General features: G+C 53.1%; 1 protein-coding gene across 1 annotated transcript in view; it reads right to left on the reverse strand.

Annotated features, from left to right (window-relative positions):
- The window catches only part of LOC142302350 (telomere repeats-binding bouquet formation protein 1-like), a 117,791-nt gene extending 106,954 nt beyond the window's left edge, over nt 1-10,837 (reverse strand). Inside the window, exons 1-2 of the mRNA XM_075343409.1 lie at nt 10,698-10,837; nt 10,402-10,502 (exon numbers count right to left, since the gene is read on the reverse strand). Of these exons, the coding sequence (XP_075199524.1) occupies nt 10,402-10,502; nt 10,698-10,837 (241 nt within the window). The remainder of the gene's footprint in view (nt 1-10,401; nt 10,503-10,697) is intronic.
- Between the last annotated feature and the right edge of the window lie 4,077 nt (nt 10,838-14,914).

Below are 14,914 nucleotides of genomic sequence, written 5' to 3' on the forward strand. Positions count from 1 at the left end.
CCTTATTCTGAGCCTTATTGCACTTTCAAACCAAAACCAGCTAAATCCCTAAAAACCCCTGAATCATCAACCCCACGTGTAAGCTTACATCTCCGGAGCCCAAACCAAACACACCGTACTGAGTACTTCCGGCAAAAGCCAGCCCCAACACCTACAAAGAAAACCTGGTACAAAAAGCCAGGCTAAAACAACCCCTGAGGCCTCACATATCCCTGATAAAGCCAAGACTCCCAATTTCCACGTCTCTCAAACTATCTTGAGGGTCAACCACATCAGCAGTCTGTGTCACCTATTCCGATGTAGAATGCATGTGGCACATAACTCGCCGTATCCAAACCAATACAAACAGGAGCTGTGGAAATTAAGCGCAATAGGGTCTTACCCTTATAGGTGCAGGGCACGGGTAGGGGGAGCAATATTACTCACCATGTGTAGTTGTGACAATCACAACTACTATATTCACATGTAACAATGGATCCCGGCCACGGCAACCCAAGCGGCTGATAACAGAGAGAGATTGTAGAAATCGGGTTTCTAAAGCCGCGCCAGTGATCACAACCAGGACATCAGATTATGTGACTTTATTGCAGCATCGGTCTACGCGTTTCATGAGCTCTGCTCACTTCCTCAGGACCATATAAAAGACACCATCAAATCCTATATACAGCAGACATTGACCCCCGGCCACACGCGGTACATCTCCCGCCATGCACCGCCAGTTACACAGAACAAAGGAGCTCCTTTGTTCTGTGTAACTGGCGGTGCATGACGGGAGATCTACCGTGTGTGGCCGGGGGTCAATGTCTGCTGTATATAGGATTTGATGGTGTCTTTTATATGGTCCTGAGGAAGTGAGCAGAGCTCATGAAACGCGTAGACCGACGTATCCAAACCAAAAGAGCCCCCAACTTATATTGGGTGGGGTCCTCGAAGCTCAAAAATATGGTGTTTCACTAATAAACCTATTAACATTAACTTGCCCCCCCCCACCCCAAACCACACTTACTCCCAGCCGTAACCACCAGCTCAAAACCACCAATGGAAAAAGATGTTGGGGGGTGAATAAGTACTAAACACGGAACTGGATATTCTATTGCCATTGGTCCCCTAAATCACCCACCAAACCATCAACCAAAACAGGAAATTAAAAGGGAGGGTTAATATTTCCGCGGAATCCAAAGTAACAATTTACGCCTCCCCTACCACGACAGCGCCACCAGAGAGATTCTAAAGAACAACATCAGGGAGGGACCACAGCTTCTAGTACCCTTCTACCAAAGGTCAAATCCACCGTGGCAGACAAATCCAACCGATAGTGATTAAACAAGGTCATAGGAGAGGACCAGGTTGCAGCCTTACATGTGCTCACTTGACCGATATAGCTATATATATGATAAGATATGGCTTGATTTAACCATTTTAATGTTTATAAATAAAAATTGATTTTAAAGAAATTAGTTTTTCGGTCTATTGAGAGCAGATCTAGCCTCTCCGAGAGGATCCAAGGGTCTGACACTGACATCCTCTGGAGCCAGTAAAACCAAGGCCTCCTGGGCCAGAAGGGAGCGATGAGGAGCAATCTGGCTTTGTCCTCCCGGGCCTTCTTCAAGACTGCCAGAAGCAATATCAGGGGTGGGAAGGCATACAGCAGACCCCCTCCCCATGAAACCTGAAATGCTTCTACTGCCCAAGGTCTGTCGAGAGGGTTGAGGGAACAGAACCGGTGTACTTGTCTGTTGGATCTGGTTGCAAAGAAGTCTACCGTCGGGCACCCCCAAAGATGTACTATCTGGTGGAAGACTTCTTTGTGCAGACACCACTCCCGTTGCCGTACTTGACGCCTGCTCAGAAAGTCGGCTGTGACATTGTCCGCCCCCCGTATATGAAGTGCCGTAAGGGAGGAAAGGTGACTTTGAGCCAGTGAATCTTGGCGGATCCTATTCAGCGCCGTACTGACAGGGTGGGTTGCTGAGGTCCCCTCTGGCACAGGACAGGAGGACCATTTGATCACCTTATACAACATCTTAAAGGGATCTGTCTGCAGGACACAAAACTAAAAGGTGACCTGGAATGTGTGAATTTTCACAGTGTGGTAACATCTCCTGATGAACCCCAAATAAAGTGGGGGAAACACGTCGGGATTCTTCTGGGAGTTCACTCTCCAGCAAGATAAGTTTACCCAACTGGGATTTAATTAACTACGGGTCCATAAAATAATTTGTTGGTCGACTGTACTGGGTAGCAGTCCTAAGTAGCTACCTGTAGAACTCCCTCCCCCCTTTTGTTAATACATTATCAGAGGGGAGTGTGTGTAGAAATATTCCGACTGGGAATTTTTTCTATGACCAAAAATCATACCTAACATTTACTAGTGTACTGACTATTCACCTAGTGTGACTGAACCACTCTGACTTCAGTACTATTTACACCCCTTTGGGCTATGGGTTAATTATCGTCACAAAGTCAGGTATAGGGTTTCTTAGGGATAGCCGACCCTGAGCGGGGGCGTCCAAAACCTTATGGTGTATTAATCTCTGCGGCCAGGAAGGAGAAAGACTAGGGATTTATAGCCTGGCCCTTACTTTAACATCTCATTTCTATCCCTGGAACCATCGAGTAAAATCACCTTGGGCTATCCCTCACCCTCCTAGATTAATATCCCTTTCAGAGTGCATCTAGCTCTGCACGACGGGTGTGTGCTCACTTGACCGATATAGCTATATATATGATAAGATATGGCTTGATTTAACCATTTTAATGTTTATAAATAAAAATTGATTTTAGAGAAATTAGTTTTCGGTCTATTGAGAGCAGATCTAGCCTCTCCGAGAGGATCCAAGGGTCTGACACTGACATCCTCTGGAGCCAGTAAAACCAAGGCCTCCTGGGCCAGAAGGGAGCGATGAGGAGCAATCTGGCTTTGTCCTCCCGGGCCTTCTTCAAGACTGCCGGAAGCAATATCAGGGGTGGGAAGACATACAGCAGACCCCCTCCACATGAAACCTGAAATGCGTCTACTGCCCAAGGTCTGTTGGGGTTGAGGGAACAGAACCGGTGTACCTGTCTGTTGGATCTGGTTGCAAAGAGGTCTACCGTCGGGCACCCCCAAAGATGTACTATCTGGTGGAAGACTTCTTTGTGCAGACACCACTCCCCTTGCCATACTTGACGCCTGCTCAGGAAGTCGGCTGTGACATTGTCCGCTCCCCGTATATGAAGTGCCGTAAGGGAGGAAAGGTGACTTTGTGCCAGTGAAAAGATAGCGTTTGTTATCCCCATAAGGCAAGAAGACCGAGTGCTCCCCTGTGGTTGATATAGGAGACTGCCACTCTGTTGTCTGAGAATACTCTGACATGTGTACCCACTAGGTGAGGAAGAAGGGGTGTAGAGCCTTTCCAATTGTGTGCAATTCTCTTGCGTTCGACGAGCCCCAACGTTCCAGAGGACTCCAGTGACCCTGCACCACCTGGTCTCTCAGATGAGTCCCCCAACCCAGTGCAATGGCGTCGGTCGTGATGACATCTTAAAGTGGAAGCGACCAGGGAACCCCAGCTGACAGATCCCGGATCTGCACCCACCAGCGGAGGGAATGAAGAGTGCGGAAAGAAAGGGTGATGAGCTTATCCAAACACCCTCCCAATAACCTCTGCGCCCTCACCTCCTCTTGAAGAACCCGGGTATGCCACTGTGCCCAGGGGACTGCCGGGATATATGCAACTAGGGATCCCAGTAACGACATGGCCTCTATGAGCCTGAGAACAGGGTTTGCGATGACCGAGGAGACTCGTGTTCTGAGAAATTATACTTTCTCCTGAGGTAGGAGGCAGAGCTGAGAGCGAGAATCCAGAGTGAGGCCCCAAAAAAGAGAATTTTGTTTACTTACCGTAAATTCTTTTTCTTATAGTTCCGACATGGGAGTCCCAGACCATGGGTGTATAGCTTCTGCCTCCGGAGGACACACAAAGTACTACACTAAAAAGTGTAGCTCCTCCCTCCGAGCATATACACCCCCTGGATGACTATATCCAGACAGTTTAGTGCAAAAGCTGAAGGAGGACATCCACCCACAAGTAAAAACAGAGCAAAACCCGGAACAACCGGAGCCTCTGTCTACAACAACAGCCGGTGAAAACACACGGAACAAGAAAACTGCCAACAGGCAAAGGGAGGGTGCTGGGTCTCCCATGTCGGAACTATAAGAAAAAGAATTTACGGTAAGTAAACAAAATTCTCTTTTTCTTCATCGTTCCTTATGGGAGACCCAGACCATGGGACGTCTCAAAGCAGTCAATGGGTGGGAATAAACAGAAAACTGAGAAGTAGGCCAAACCTAACTTCACAAATGGGCGACAGCAGCCTGAAGGATGCGTCTGCCCAAGCTCGCATCTGCCGAAGCATGAGCATGCACTTGGTAGTGCTTCGAAAAAATATGCAGACTGCACCAAGTGGCAGCCTGACAGACCTGCTGAGCCGTAGCCTGGTGCCTGAAAGCCCAAGAGGCACCGACAGCTCTGGTCGAGTGTGCCTTGATCCCCAGCGGGGGAGGCACTTGAGTACACTGGTAGGCATCGGAAAAGGCCGACCCAATCCAACGAGGTAGGGTCGGCTTAGAAACCGAGAGGCCCTTACGCCGACCAGTGGTCAGCACAGAAGAGAGGTGCACCGCCTAAGAGCAGCGGTGCGAAACACATAGATCCGGAGCGCCCGCACCAGATCCAGAGAATGCAACGCCTTTTCAAAGCGATGAACGGGAGCCGGCCCAAAAGAAGGCAGGGAAATGTCCCGGTTAAGGTGGAAGGAGAAACCACCTTAGGGAGAAAGTCCGGAGTTGGACGGAGAACCACCTTGTCTTGATAAAAAAACAAAAGAAAAAGGCGACTCCTAAGAGAGTGCAGCCAAATCAGAGACTCTCCCGAGAGAAGTTATGGCCACTAGAAAAACCACTTTCTGTGAAAGACAAGACAAAGAAACCGCCCTAAGAGGCTCAAAGGGGGGTTTCTAGAAGCCGTGAGGACCGGATTAAGGTCCCAGGGCTCCAAAGGCCGCTGGTAAGGCGGAAAGATGTGAGATGCGCCCTGCATGAAAGAGCACACCTGAGCCAGCCGGGCGATACGCCGCTGGAACAACACTGACAGAGCCGAGACCTGTCCCTTGAGGGAATTCAGGGATAGTCCTAGCTGCAGACCGGCCTGTAGAAGGGACAGAAGGGTCGGCAAGGAAAAAGGCCAAGCAGCATGGCCTGAAGAGCGACACCAGGACAGGAAAATTTTTTCAGGTCCTGTGAAAGATTTTGGCCAAGGAATACCTCCGAGCCCGAGTCATAGTGGAGATGACTTCAGGAGGAATACCAGAAGTCGTCAAGATCCAGGACTCCAAAGCCACGCCGTCAATCTGAGAGCCGCAGAATTCTGGCGGAAAGACGGACCTTGAGAAAGAAGGTCTGGACGGTCCGGGAGATGTCACGGCACCTCTACGGACAGACGGAGCAGGCCAGGGTACCAAGCTCGCTTGGGTCAGTCTGGAGCAATGAGAATGACCCGACGGCCCTCCATTCTGATCTTGCGCAGGACTCTGGGCAAGAGCTAGAGGGGGAAACACGTAAGACAGACGAAACTGGGACCAATCTTGAACCAGCGCGTCTGCTGCAAAAACCTGAGGATCGTGGGAGCGAAGATCCACGTCCGGAGAGCCCCACTTGCGGCAGATTGACCGAAACACTGCCGGATGCAGAGCCCACTCGCCTCTGTCCACGGTTTGACGGCTGAGATAATCTGCCTCCCAGGTTTCCACGTCTGGGATGTGGACTGCGGATATGGAGGACTTGGAGTCCACCGTCCACGGAAGGATTCGTTGAACCTCCAATCTTGCCAGGCGGCTGAGTGTCCCGCCCTGGTGGTTGATGTAGGCAACCGCTGTCGCGTTGTCTGACTGGACTCGAATGTGCTTGGCCGCCAACAGGAGGTGAAAGGCTAAGAGAGCTAGAAGCACAGCTATGATTTCCAGCACATTGATCGAGAGGGCTGATTCGGCCGAAGTACAAGAGCCCTGCGCTCCATGGTGGAGATATCCTGCTCCCCAGCTGGATAGACTGGCATCCGTGGTGAGGATCACCCAGGACGGAGCCAGAAAGGAGCGTCCCTGAAGAGAGAGGGGCCAAAGCCACCACAGAAAGGAGCCCCTGGTCTGTGGCGACAGAGCCACCAACCCGTGGAAGGAGGAAGTCCGCTTGTTCCAACAGCGGAAAATGTCCAGCTGCAGAGGACGCAGATGGAACTGGGCAAGGGAACCGCTTGTATTGACGCCACCATCTTACCCAACACCTGCATTAGGTGCCTGATGGAACGACGGCGGGGCCTCAGCAAAGAGCCCACCGCCAGAGGAGGGACTGCTGTTTGACTAAGGGCAGCTTCACAAGTGCCGGCAGAGTCTCGAATTGCATCCCTGGGTACGTGAGCGGAGTCAGAGTGGACTTGGACAGAAAGACAAGCCACCCGAATTGGCTAGAGTGGCGAGAGTGAGCGAGGCACTCCGATGACAGTCTGCACTGGATGAAGCCTTGACTAGAAGGCCGTCCAGGAAAAAAGGATCACTGCCAACCCCTGGAGGTGCAGAACCGCAACCACTGCTGCCATGGCCTTGAGAATACTCGAGGGGTCGTGGCTAACCCCAAGGGAAGAGCCACGATTGGAAATGTTCCTCCCCGATTGCAAAACGTAGCCAACGCTGGTGTGAAACTGCAATTGGCATATGCAGATAGACATCTCTGATGTCGATGGATGCTAGGAAATCTTCTTGGGTCATTGAGGCAATGACTGATCGCAGAGACTCCATGCGAAAATGCCGCACCTGAACATGCTTGTTGAGAAGCTTGAGATCCAGGATGGGCCGGAAGGAACCGTCCTTTTTGGGGACTAGGAAGAGATTTGAGTAGAAACCTCTGAACCGTTCCCGGGCGGGAACCGGTACAATTACTCCGTTGGCCTGCAAGGATGCCACGGCCTGTGAGAAGGCGGCGGCCTTGGAGCAGGGGGGAGTTGACAGAAAAAATCTGTTTGGCGGGCTGGATAGAATTCTATCATGTAGCCGTGGAGATGGTATCTCGCACCCACTGATCGGAGACGTGTTGAACCCACACGTCACCAAAGTGGGAGAGCCTGCCACCGACCAAGGACGTTGCTGGCGCGGCCAGATAGTCAAGAGGAGGCTGCCTTAGTGGCAGCAGCTCCTGCGGTCTTCCGAGGACGCGGCTTCGTGCGCCAGTTGGTCCACGGTCCTTGGCTGAGTTAGTGGACGAGGCCGAGGGCTTAGAAGACGACCAGTTGGAGGAACGGAAGGAACGAAACCTCGACTGGTTCCTGCCCTGGACAGGTTTCCTGGTTTGTGGCATGGAAGTACTCTTCCTGCCAGACGCTTTCTTAATAATTTCATCCAGTTATTCACCGAATAGTCTGGTCCCAGCAAAAGGGAGCCCACGAAGGAACTTCTTTGAAGAAGCATCTGCCTCACTCTCGAAGCCACAGGAGCCTTTCGGATAGCGAGGAAATTAGCCGAAGCCACCGCCGTGCGGTGAGAGCTCCAGTATGGCAGACAGGGCATAGGATGAAAAGGCTGAAGCCTGAAGGTTAAGGCAACCATTTCGGGCATAGAGTCCCTGGAGAGGGAATGCATCTCCTCTAGAGAAGCAGAGATGGCTTTGAGAGCCCACACTGCTGCAAAAGATGGGGAGAACGAGGCCCCTGCCGCCTCATATACAGATTTGACCAGAAGGTCAACCTGGCGGACAGTGGAATCCTTAGAGAGGTGCCATCAGCCCCTGATACAACTGTCCGGGCTGAAGGTCTAGACACCGGAGGGTCCACCTATGGTGATTGAGCCCACTCCTTGACCACCTCTGGTGGAAGGGGAACGGTCATCAGAACCACGCTTTGGGAAGCGTCTGTCAGGACAGGCTCTGGGTTTGGTCACAGTGGCCTGAAAAACTGGAGTGGTTAAAGACCACACTCCCCGTTCTCTTAGGCAAGGTATACTGATGCTTTTCTGCCAGAGGGGGTTGCTCCCCTGATACAGGCAGATTGAGGTCCAGTACAAATATAATGGACGCAATCAAATGATTAGCATCTGCGTCACCTTCGGGCAAAATGGTACATGGAGTAGCGTCTGAGCCCGTAGTAAAGGCATCCTCCTCGTCCTGCGAGTCAGCTCGTGAATCAGAGCCGCGGGACGAGGAAGGAAAGGGGACCCTGCGTCTCCATTTTAGGAGGACGGGGTCTGAGACCAGATGAAGAATCCTCTGTGAGCTTTGCTGAGCGAGCCGTGGCAGCAGAAGCGCCCTGAGAAGGAGGCTGATGCATGCTCAGCAGTGTCCGGGACAGCTGTCCCCTGGAGAGAGGGATTCAACCCAAGCCGGGGGTTCAGCCACCGGAGCCGGAGCAGCCGGAGGGACCACTGGGGATGAGCTTCAAGGCTGAGGCACCACTATGTTAGAGCAGGCATCACAATGTGGTTATGTGCTCGGTACAGGCAGTACAAGCCTACATGCAGTGCATATTAAGAACAGCCTTGCAGCCTTGCTCTGATGTGAGACATGCCGCAGAAGTGGGGGCTCTGGCCAGAATGACCCCTAGCAGAGTATATAAACAGAGTATATAAGCAGCTCCACAACCGGAGGTTGTGGCTTGCCAGACCGTTTACATAGAGACATCTCTGTGCCCTCCAGATCCCCCAGCCCAGGCCCCCAGTGTCACAATGTGGTTATGCAGACATGCATGAGAACGCTGATAAAATGGCGTCCGGAGCGAGGAGAGGGGGCGGGGCCTACTCTGAGAGCGGGATCCGGAGGGCAAATGAGGTATACAGGGGAGGGAATCTTTCCTCAGTGAGGAGTGTCCCTTCCCTGTGCTGAACAGCCGCTGGGCGGAGCCGCACTGTCCCCCTGCATGACTGACATGCAGGGGCAGTGAAATCGAAACTAGGCCTCAGGCGAAGCCGGGGCCTAGATTTAAACATGCGACCAGCGCGCAGGCACCATCGGCGCGGTTCTCCGGTGAAAACTGGAGAACCGGCCGGAAATGTTAACACAGTCACATAACACACTCTCCCCAACATATAAAGTACAAGGGACCCCTGGAAAGACCACTTTCTGTGGTAATAACGTCTCAGTACTTAGCTTGTGAGACGCAGGGCCATGTCCCTGAGGGGTGAGCGCTCCGTCCGGCAGGATCCATACGGGCTGCGGATGGAGACCGGTCTCCTGCAGGCAGGGAGAACCGTGTTGGCTCCCACTTCAAGCCAGAGCCCGAGGGGATGGTGAAGGAGCGCGGCATGAAAGGGCTCCAGCCCTGAAATCAACCTTAACAACACCGCCGACACAGTGGGGTGAGAAGGGACATGCCGGGAGTCCAGGCTTGGACCCGCTTTTCTTCAAACGCTTCCAAAAATGAAAATCAGATGAGAATGCATGTGTAGATGTGTGCCTCCTGAACACAAAGCATTGAACTGGCTGTATTTGGTGATCCAGGGGGTGTATATGCTAGGAGGGAGGAGCTACACTTTTTAGTGTAGTACTTTGTGTGTCCTCTGGAGGCAGAAGCTATACACCCATGGTCTGGGTCTCCCATAAGGAACGATGAAGAAAAACCTGTCTTGTGGAGGGCTCTAGTTTTGATTTTTCTAGATTCAAAATTCAACCCAATGTCTGTAGCATGGAGATCACTACCAGAATCTGGGACCTGCAGTGTGACTCTGAAGTCCCCACTATTAAAAAATCGTCCAGGTATGGGACGATGAGGATTTTTTTTTTTTGTGCATGTGAGCCATCATCTCTGCTACCACCTTTGTAATGACCCTCGGGGCCATGGCCAACCCGAAGGGAAGCGCTCGTATTACACCACTGATTGGAAGGGCTACTATGAGGAACTCCTGATGGGAAACATGAAATGGAATATGGTAATACACGTCTCTGAGATCCAGAACCGCCATGAAACACCCTGGAAACAGTAGTTTTATGGCCAATTTCACAGACTCCATTTTGAAGTGATGATACACCAAATGTTTGTTAAGACATCGCAGGTTGATAATTGTCCGGAACGATCCATCGGGTTTTCTTACTAGGAACAATGGAGAATAAAACTCAGAGCCGCCTTCTCCTTTGGGAACCTCTACCAGAATAGATTTCCTGAGTAGGCCCTCTACTTCCTGCTGCAACGCAAGTTGTTTTTCTTCCGACCTGCCGAGCGATGTTATTATGAATGACCCCCGAGGGGTCGAATGGAATTGCAGTTGTAACCCATCTTTAACAATCCCAAGAATCCAAGAACTGGACGAGATGTTGCACCATGCAGGGTAGAAGGAGGAGAGTCTACCTCCCACCGGAACAGAGGTATCACCGAGCTGGCTTCTTACTGTCCGTAGGAGATCTGAACAAGAAGCCTGATCTCTTTTTCTTGTTGTCTCTCCACCCCTCCTTGGACGCGGGTTGCTTTCCCTTACCGAATTCCTTCATCCTAAAGGGGGCAGAGGAAAAAGTGGGAAACGCCTTTTTTACATCTCCCGCTTTCTCTAGTATCTCATCAAGCGGCTTACCAAAGAGATATTAACCCTCGCAAGGAAAAGCCCATAGTTTTGACTTCGACTGCGAGTCTCCCGGCCATCCCTTCAACCAGCGCGATCGCCGTGCTGAGTTGGACAAAGCCGCTGACTTGGCAGATAAACGAAGGATATCCGTTGAAGCGTCGGCCAAAAAAGCAGCTGATCCTTTGGCACAAGGGATGTTAGCGAGGATCTGATCCCGCAGGGCCTCCTCTGTAATCTGATCTTCCAGCTGTTGCAACCAGACCATCAGGGACCTAGATACACAGGTACCGGCCACTGCAAGTCGAAGTGCTCCTGTGGCCGACTTCCAAGCAGAGCGGAGATAATTATCTGCTTTTCTGTCCAGCGGCTCCTTCAAGGAACACAGGTCTTCAAATGGTAGGGAAGACTGCCTTGCCGTCTTAGCCACCGCCACATCTATTTTATGGTGTCACGCTCCCCGGGTCCCGACGTCATTCCTCACTCACCGCTCCGGTCCCCGGGTCCCCTGCCTCCAGCCACACGTCCTCCTCGGCACCGCTCCCTGCTCTGGCCTCCGGCACCCGGGCGTCGCGCATGAGCATTAGGGCGCGCGCGCGGACACTGACCTCCTCTTAAAGGCCCAGCACTCCCTAACAGGATATTGCATCAGTCAGGGTCAGGTATATTAGGAGCTTCCTGCCTGGAGGGCGTCGCCTGTTCTACAAGTTCTGCAAGCTAGGAGTCCAGGTTCCCTTGTGCCTTGCCTATGCTAATTCTGTCTCTTTCATAGAGTCTGCTCTGCCTCCGTAACCGGCTCCTGAATCCGGGATTGCCAAGAGGTCCTCCGGTGTCCGTCAGCGGGGAATCCCACCACCGTTACGTCAGCCTGTTCCCATCTGTGATCCCCGGCCTCACCCGGCTGCCCCCCCGTCACATCCAACTAACCCGGATCCCGTCTGAGCTTCCTAACCGGCAACCGTACCGGACTCCCTTAATTGTCTCCAAGAACTCTGTGGCTCTAAAGACTCCGTTCTACCCATTCCCTGAGGAACGCTATCCCGGTCCCGTTAGTACTCCGGCTACCGTGTACCTAGGCCCTCTGGTGGGGTGACTGGACAGTCCCTGTATAGGGGTTAGCTCCAGGTTGCCTCACTGGGAGAGTCCGGTGCACGGCCCAGAGGATCCACCATCACCCGGACCTAACAGATAGAACAGGCCACGGATCCCGCCGAAGCACTAGCGCCCCAGTTGGCCGGAATGCAGCAGGAACTGGTCCGCCAACGTGAAACACAATCTCGTATGCTGGCTTTTATGACATCAGTGGATACCCGCCTAAACACACTGCAGACAACCGCCATGTCCCTGTCAACCACGGCCACGTCCACGAACCCCGTAGGAGACCCCCCCCCCGGGCCTCAAAACTCCGACTGGCTTCTCCGCCCCGGTACACCGGGGATCCCAAGACCTGCCGGGGGTTCATGAACCAGTGTTCGCTTCACTTCAAGCTGCTACCGCACCATTTTGCTTGTGACCAGGCCAAAGTGGCCTTTGTAATGTCCCACCTGGAGGGCGAGGCACTGGCGTGGATGAATTTCTTGTGGGAGAAGGAAGATCCCATAACCAACAACATCCGGGACTTCCTACATACCTTCTGTACCACCTTTGATGAACCCGGACGTGCCTCCGCGTCGGCTTCCTCACAACTCAGACTACGACAAGGGTCGTTGACAGTGGGACAGTATGCTATCCGGTTCCGTACCCTAGCCTCTGAGCTAGGGTGGAACAATGAAGCATTGACTGCCGCCTTCTGGGAGGGGCTTACCGGTCGTATCAAGGACGAGCTGGCCGGCCGAGACGTCCCCTCCACCTTGGATGCCCTGATTGCCCTCGCAACCCGGATAGACCTCCGCTTTCAAGAAAGGTCTAAAGAAATGTCCCGCGAGCGGCGCCCTGTAAGGCACTCCGCTTCTCCACAGAAGCCTATCCTCTCCTCATCCGTGCTCTCTGGCTCCTCCATCCATGAGCCCATGAAAGTGGACCGGCTACGGTCCTCCGAGCAGCGTCGAGCAGAACGAGCCGCCAAGGGCCTATGCTTCTATTGTGGAAACGGAGCACACCAGGTGCGTGCCTGCCCAGAGAAACTGGGAAACGCCAAAGCCTAGGGTTGGTAGGAGAGGCCACCCTAGGTACTGGGAAGCTCTCTGACCTAGTGACATGGACTGTACAGGTGACAACAGGAGAAACCCGCTTCACGGCAGAGGCGTATCTCAACTCCGGGACAGTGGGCAACTTCATCCAACAGGCCACAGTGGACAAGTACCAGGTACCTGTCACCCCGCTGCAGACACCCCTTGTGATAGCCTCTGTGGATGGGGAACCCCTCTCTGACACCGTCCTGTTCGTCACCAAACCTGTGAAACTGCGTATCGGTGCGCTACACACCGAAGAAATCGCCTTCTATGTTCTGCCACGCATGTCTCGTCCGCTTCTGCTGGGTTTACCCTGGTTACGGGCACATGAACCTACGGTCAGCTGGCGGACTGGAGAAATCTTCCGCTGGGGTCCATCTTGTCATGATAACTGCCTTCAGTCAGTCCAGCCCGTCCGTCGTCCTCCGGCCCCGGACTCCTTACCTGGTCTTCCTCCAGCCTATTGGTCCTTCGCAGATGTGTTCGATAAAAAGGAGTCGGAGGTATTGCCTCCACATCGACCCTACGATTGTGCCATTGACCTTCTGCCGGGAACCACACCCCCTCGGGGACGGATATACCCTTTGTCCCCTGCTGAGACCCGGGCCATGTCTGACTATATCACCGAAAACCTGGTACGGGGGTTTATTCGAAGGTCCTCGTCCCCGGCTGGTGCGGGCTTCTTCTTCGTCAAGAAAAAAGAAGGCGACTTACGGCCCTGTATCGATTACCGGGGACTGAACCAGATCACAGTAAAAAACAAATACCCCCTGGCTCTCATCCCTGAACTCTTCGATCGGCTCCGAGGGGCCCGTATATTCACCAAATTGGATCTCTGTGGGGCCTACAACCTGGTTCGCATACGCTCTGGGGACGAGTGGAAGACCGCCTTCAACACCCGGGACGGGCACTATGAATATTGCGTGATGCCCTTCGGTCTTTGCAATGCCCTGGCAGTCTTCCAGGAGCTGTTGAACGACGTATTCAGGGACCTCCTCTACGTCTGTGTAGTCGTATACCTGGACGACATCTTAATCTACTCCCCAGACCTACGGACCCACAGAGAGCACGTGCAGATTGTGCTACAGAGGCTGAGGAAGAATCGCTTATACGCCAAACACGAGAAGTGTGTGTTCGAACAATCATCCCTTCCCTTTTTGGGCTATGTGATATCGGACACCGGTCTGCAAATGGATCCCGGGAAGGTCTCTGCTATCCTCGACTGGCCTCCTCCGTCGGGACTAAAAGCCATCCAATGTTTCCTCGGCTTTGCTAACTACTATCGCCAGTTCGTCCCTCACTTCTCGACCCTAACTGCTCTGCTCTCCGCCCTGACCAAGAAGGGGGCCAATTCGAAGCCTTGGACACCCGAGGCCGAAGCCGCCTTCTGCTCTCTGAAGCGGTCCTTTGCTTCTTCTCCCGTTCTTCACCGATCTGAGTTGAACCGCCAATTCACCCTGATGGTTGACGCCTCCTCCGCAGGGGCCGTACTTATGCAGAAGTCCGCCACCGGGAAGATGGTCACCTGCGGCTTCTTTTCCAAGATCTTCTCAGCTCCAGAACGCAATTATACCATTGGTGATCGAGAGCTCCTGGCTGTGAAGATGGCGTTGGAGGAATGGCGATATCTCTTGGAGGGAGCGGTTTACCCGGTGATCATCTATACTGACCACAAAAACCTGGAGTATATACGCTCCGCTCAAAGGCTGAATCCGCGCCAAGCATGTTGGTCTCTCTTCTTCGCCAGGTTTGACTTTCAGCTACACTACCGGCCCACGGACAAGAACGTACGGGCGGATGCCCTGTCTCGGTCCTTCGTTCCGGTGGACCAAGAGGAGGAGCCAAACCAGCCCATCATCTGTCCTGGCAAGGTCATCCCGGTGGCTCCCGTCTCTCTGGCACAGATCCCTCCTGGGAAGACTTACGTCACGGAGACTGACCGACTCAAGGTCCAATGGGGACACTCCTCGAAAGTGGCCGGACACGCCGGTCAGAAGAAAACCTGCGGCGCCATCGCCCGTCATTATTGGTGGTCGTCTCTTCGTACGGATGTCACCGCCTTCGTCTCTGCATGTTCCTCCTGTGCCCGGAACAAGACGCCTAAGCACCTGCCCTTTGGTCCTCTTCTCCCTCTCCCGACTCCTTCCATTCCATGGCAACACATAGCCATGGAC

This window comes from Anomaloglossus baeobatrachus, chromosome 4, assembly GCF_048569485.1.
Source record: "Anomaloglossus baeobatrachus isolate aAnoBae1 chromosome 4, aAnoBae1.hap1, whole genome shotgun sequence".
NCBI lineage: Eukaryota > Metazoa > Chordata > Amphibia > Anura > Aromobatidae > Anomaloglossus > Anomaloglossus baeobatrachus.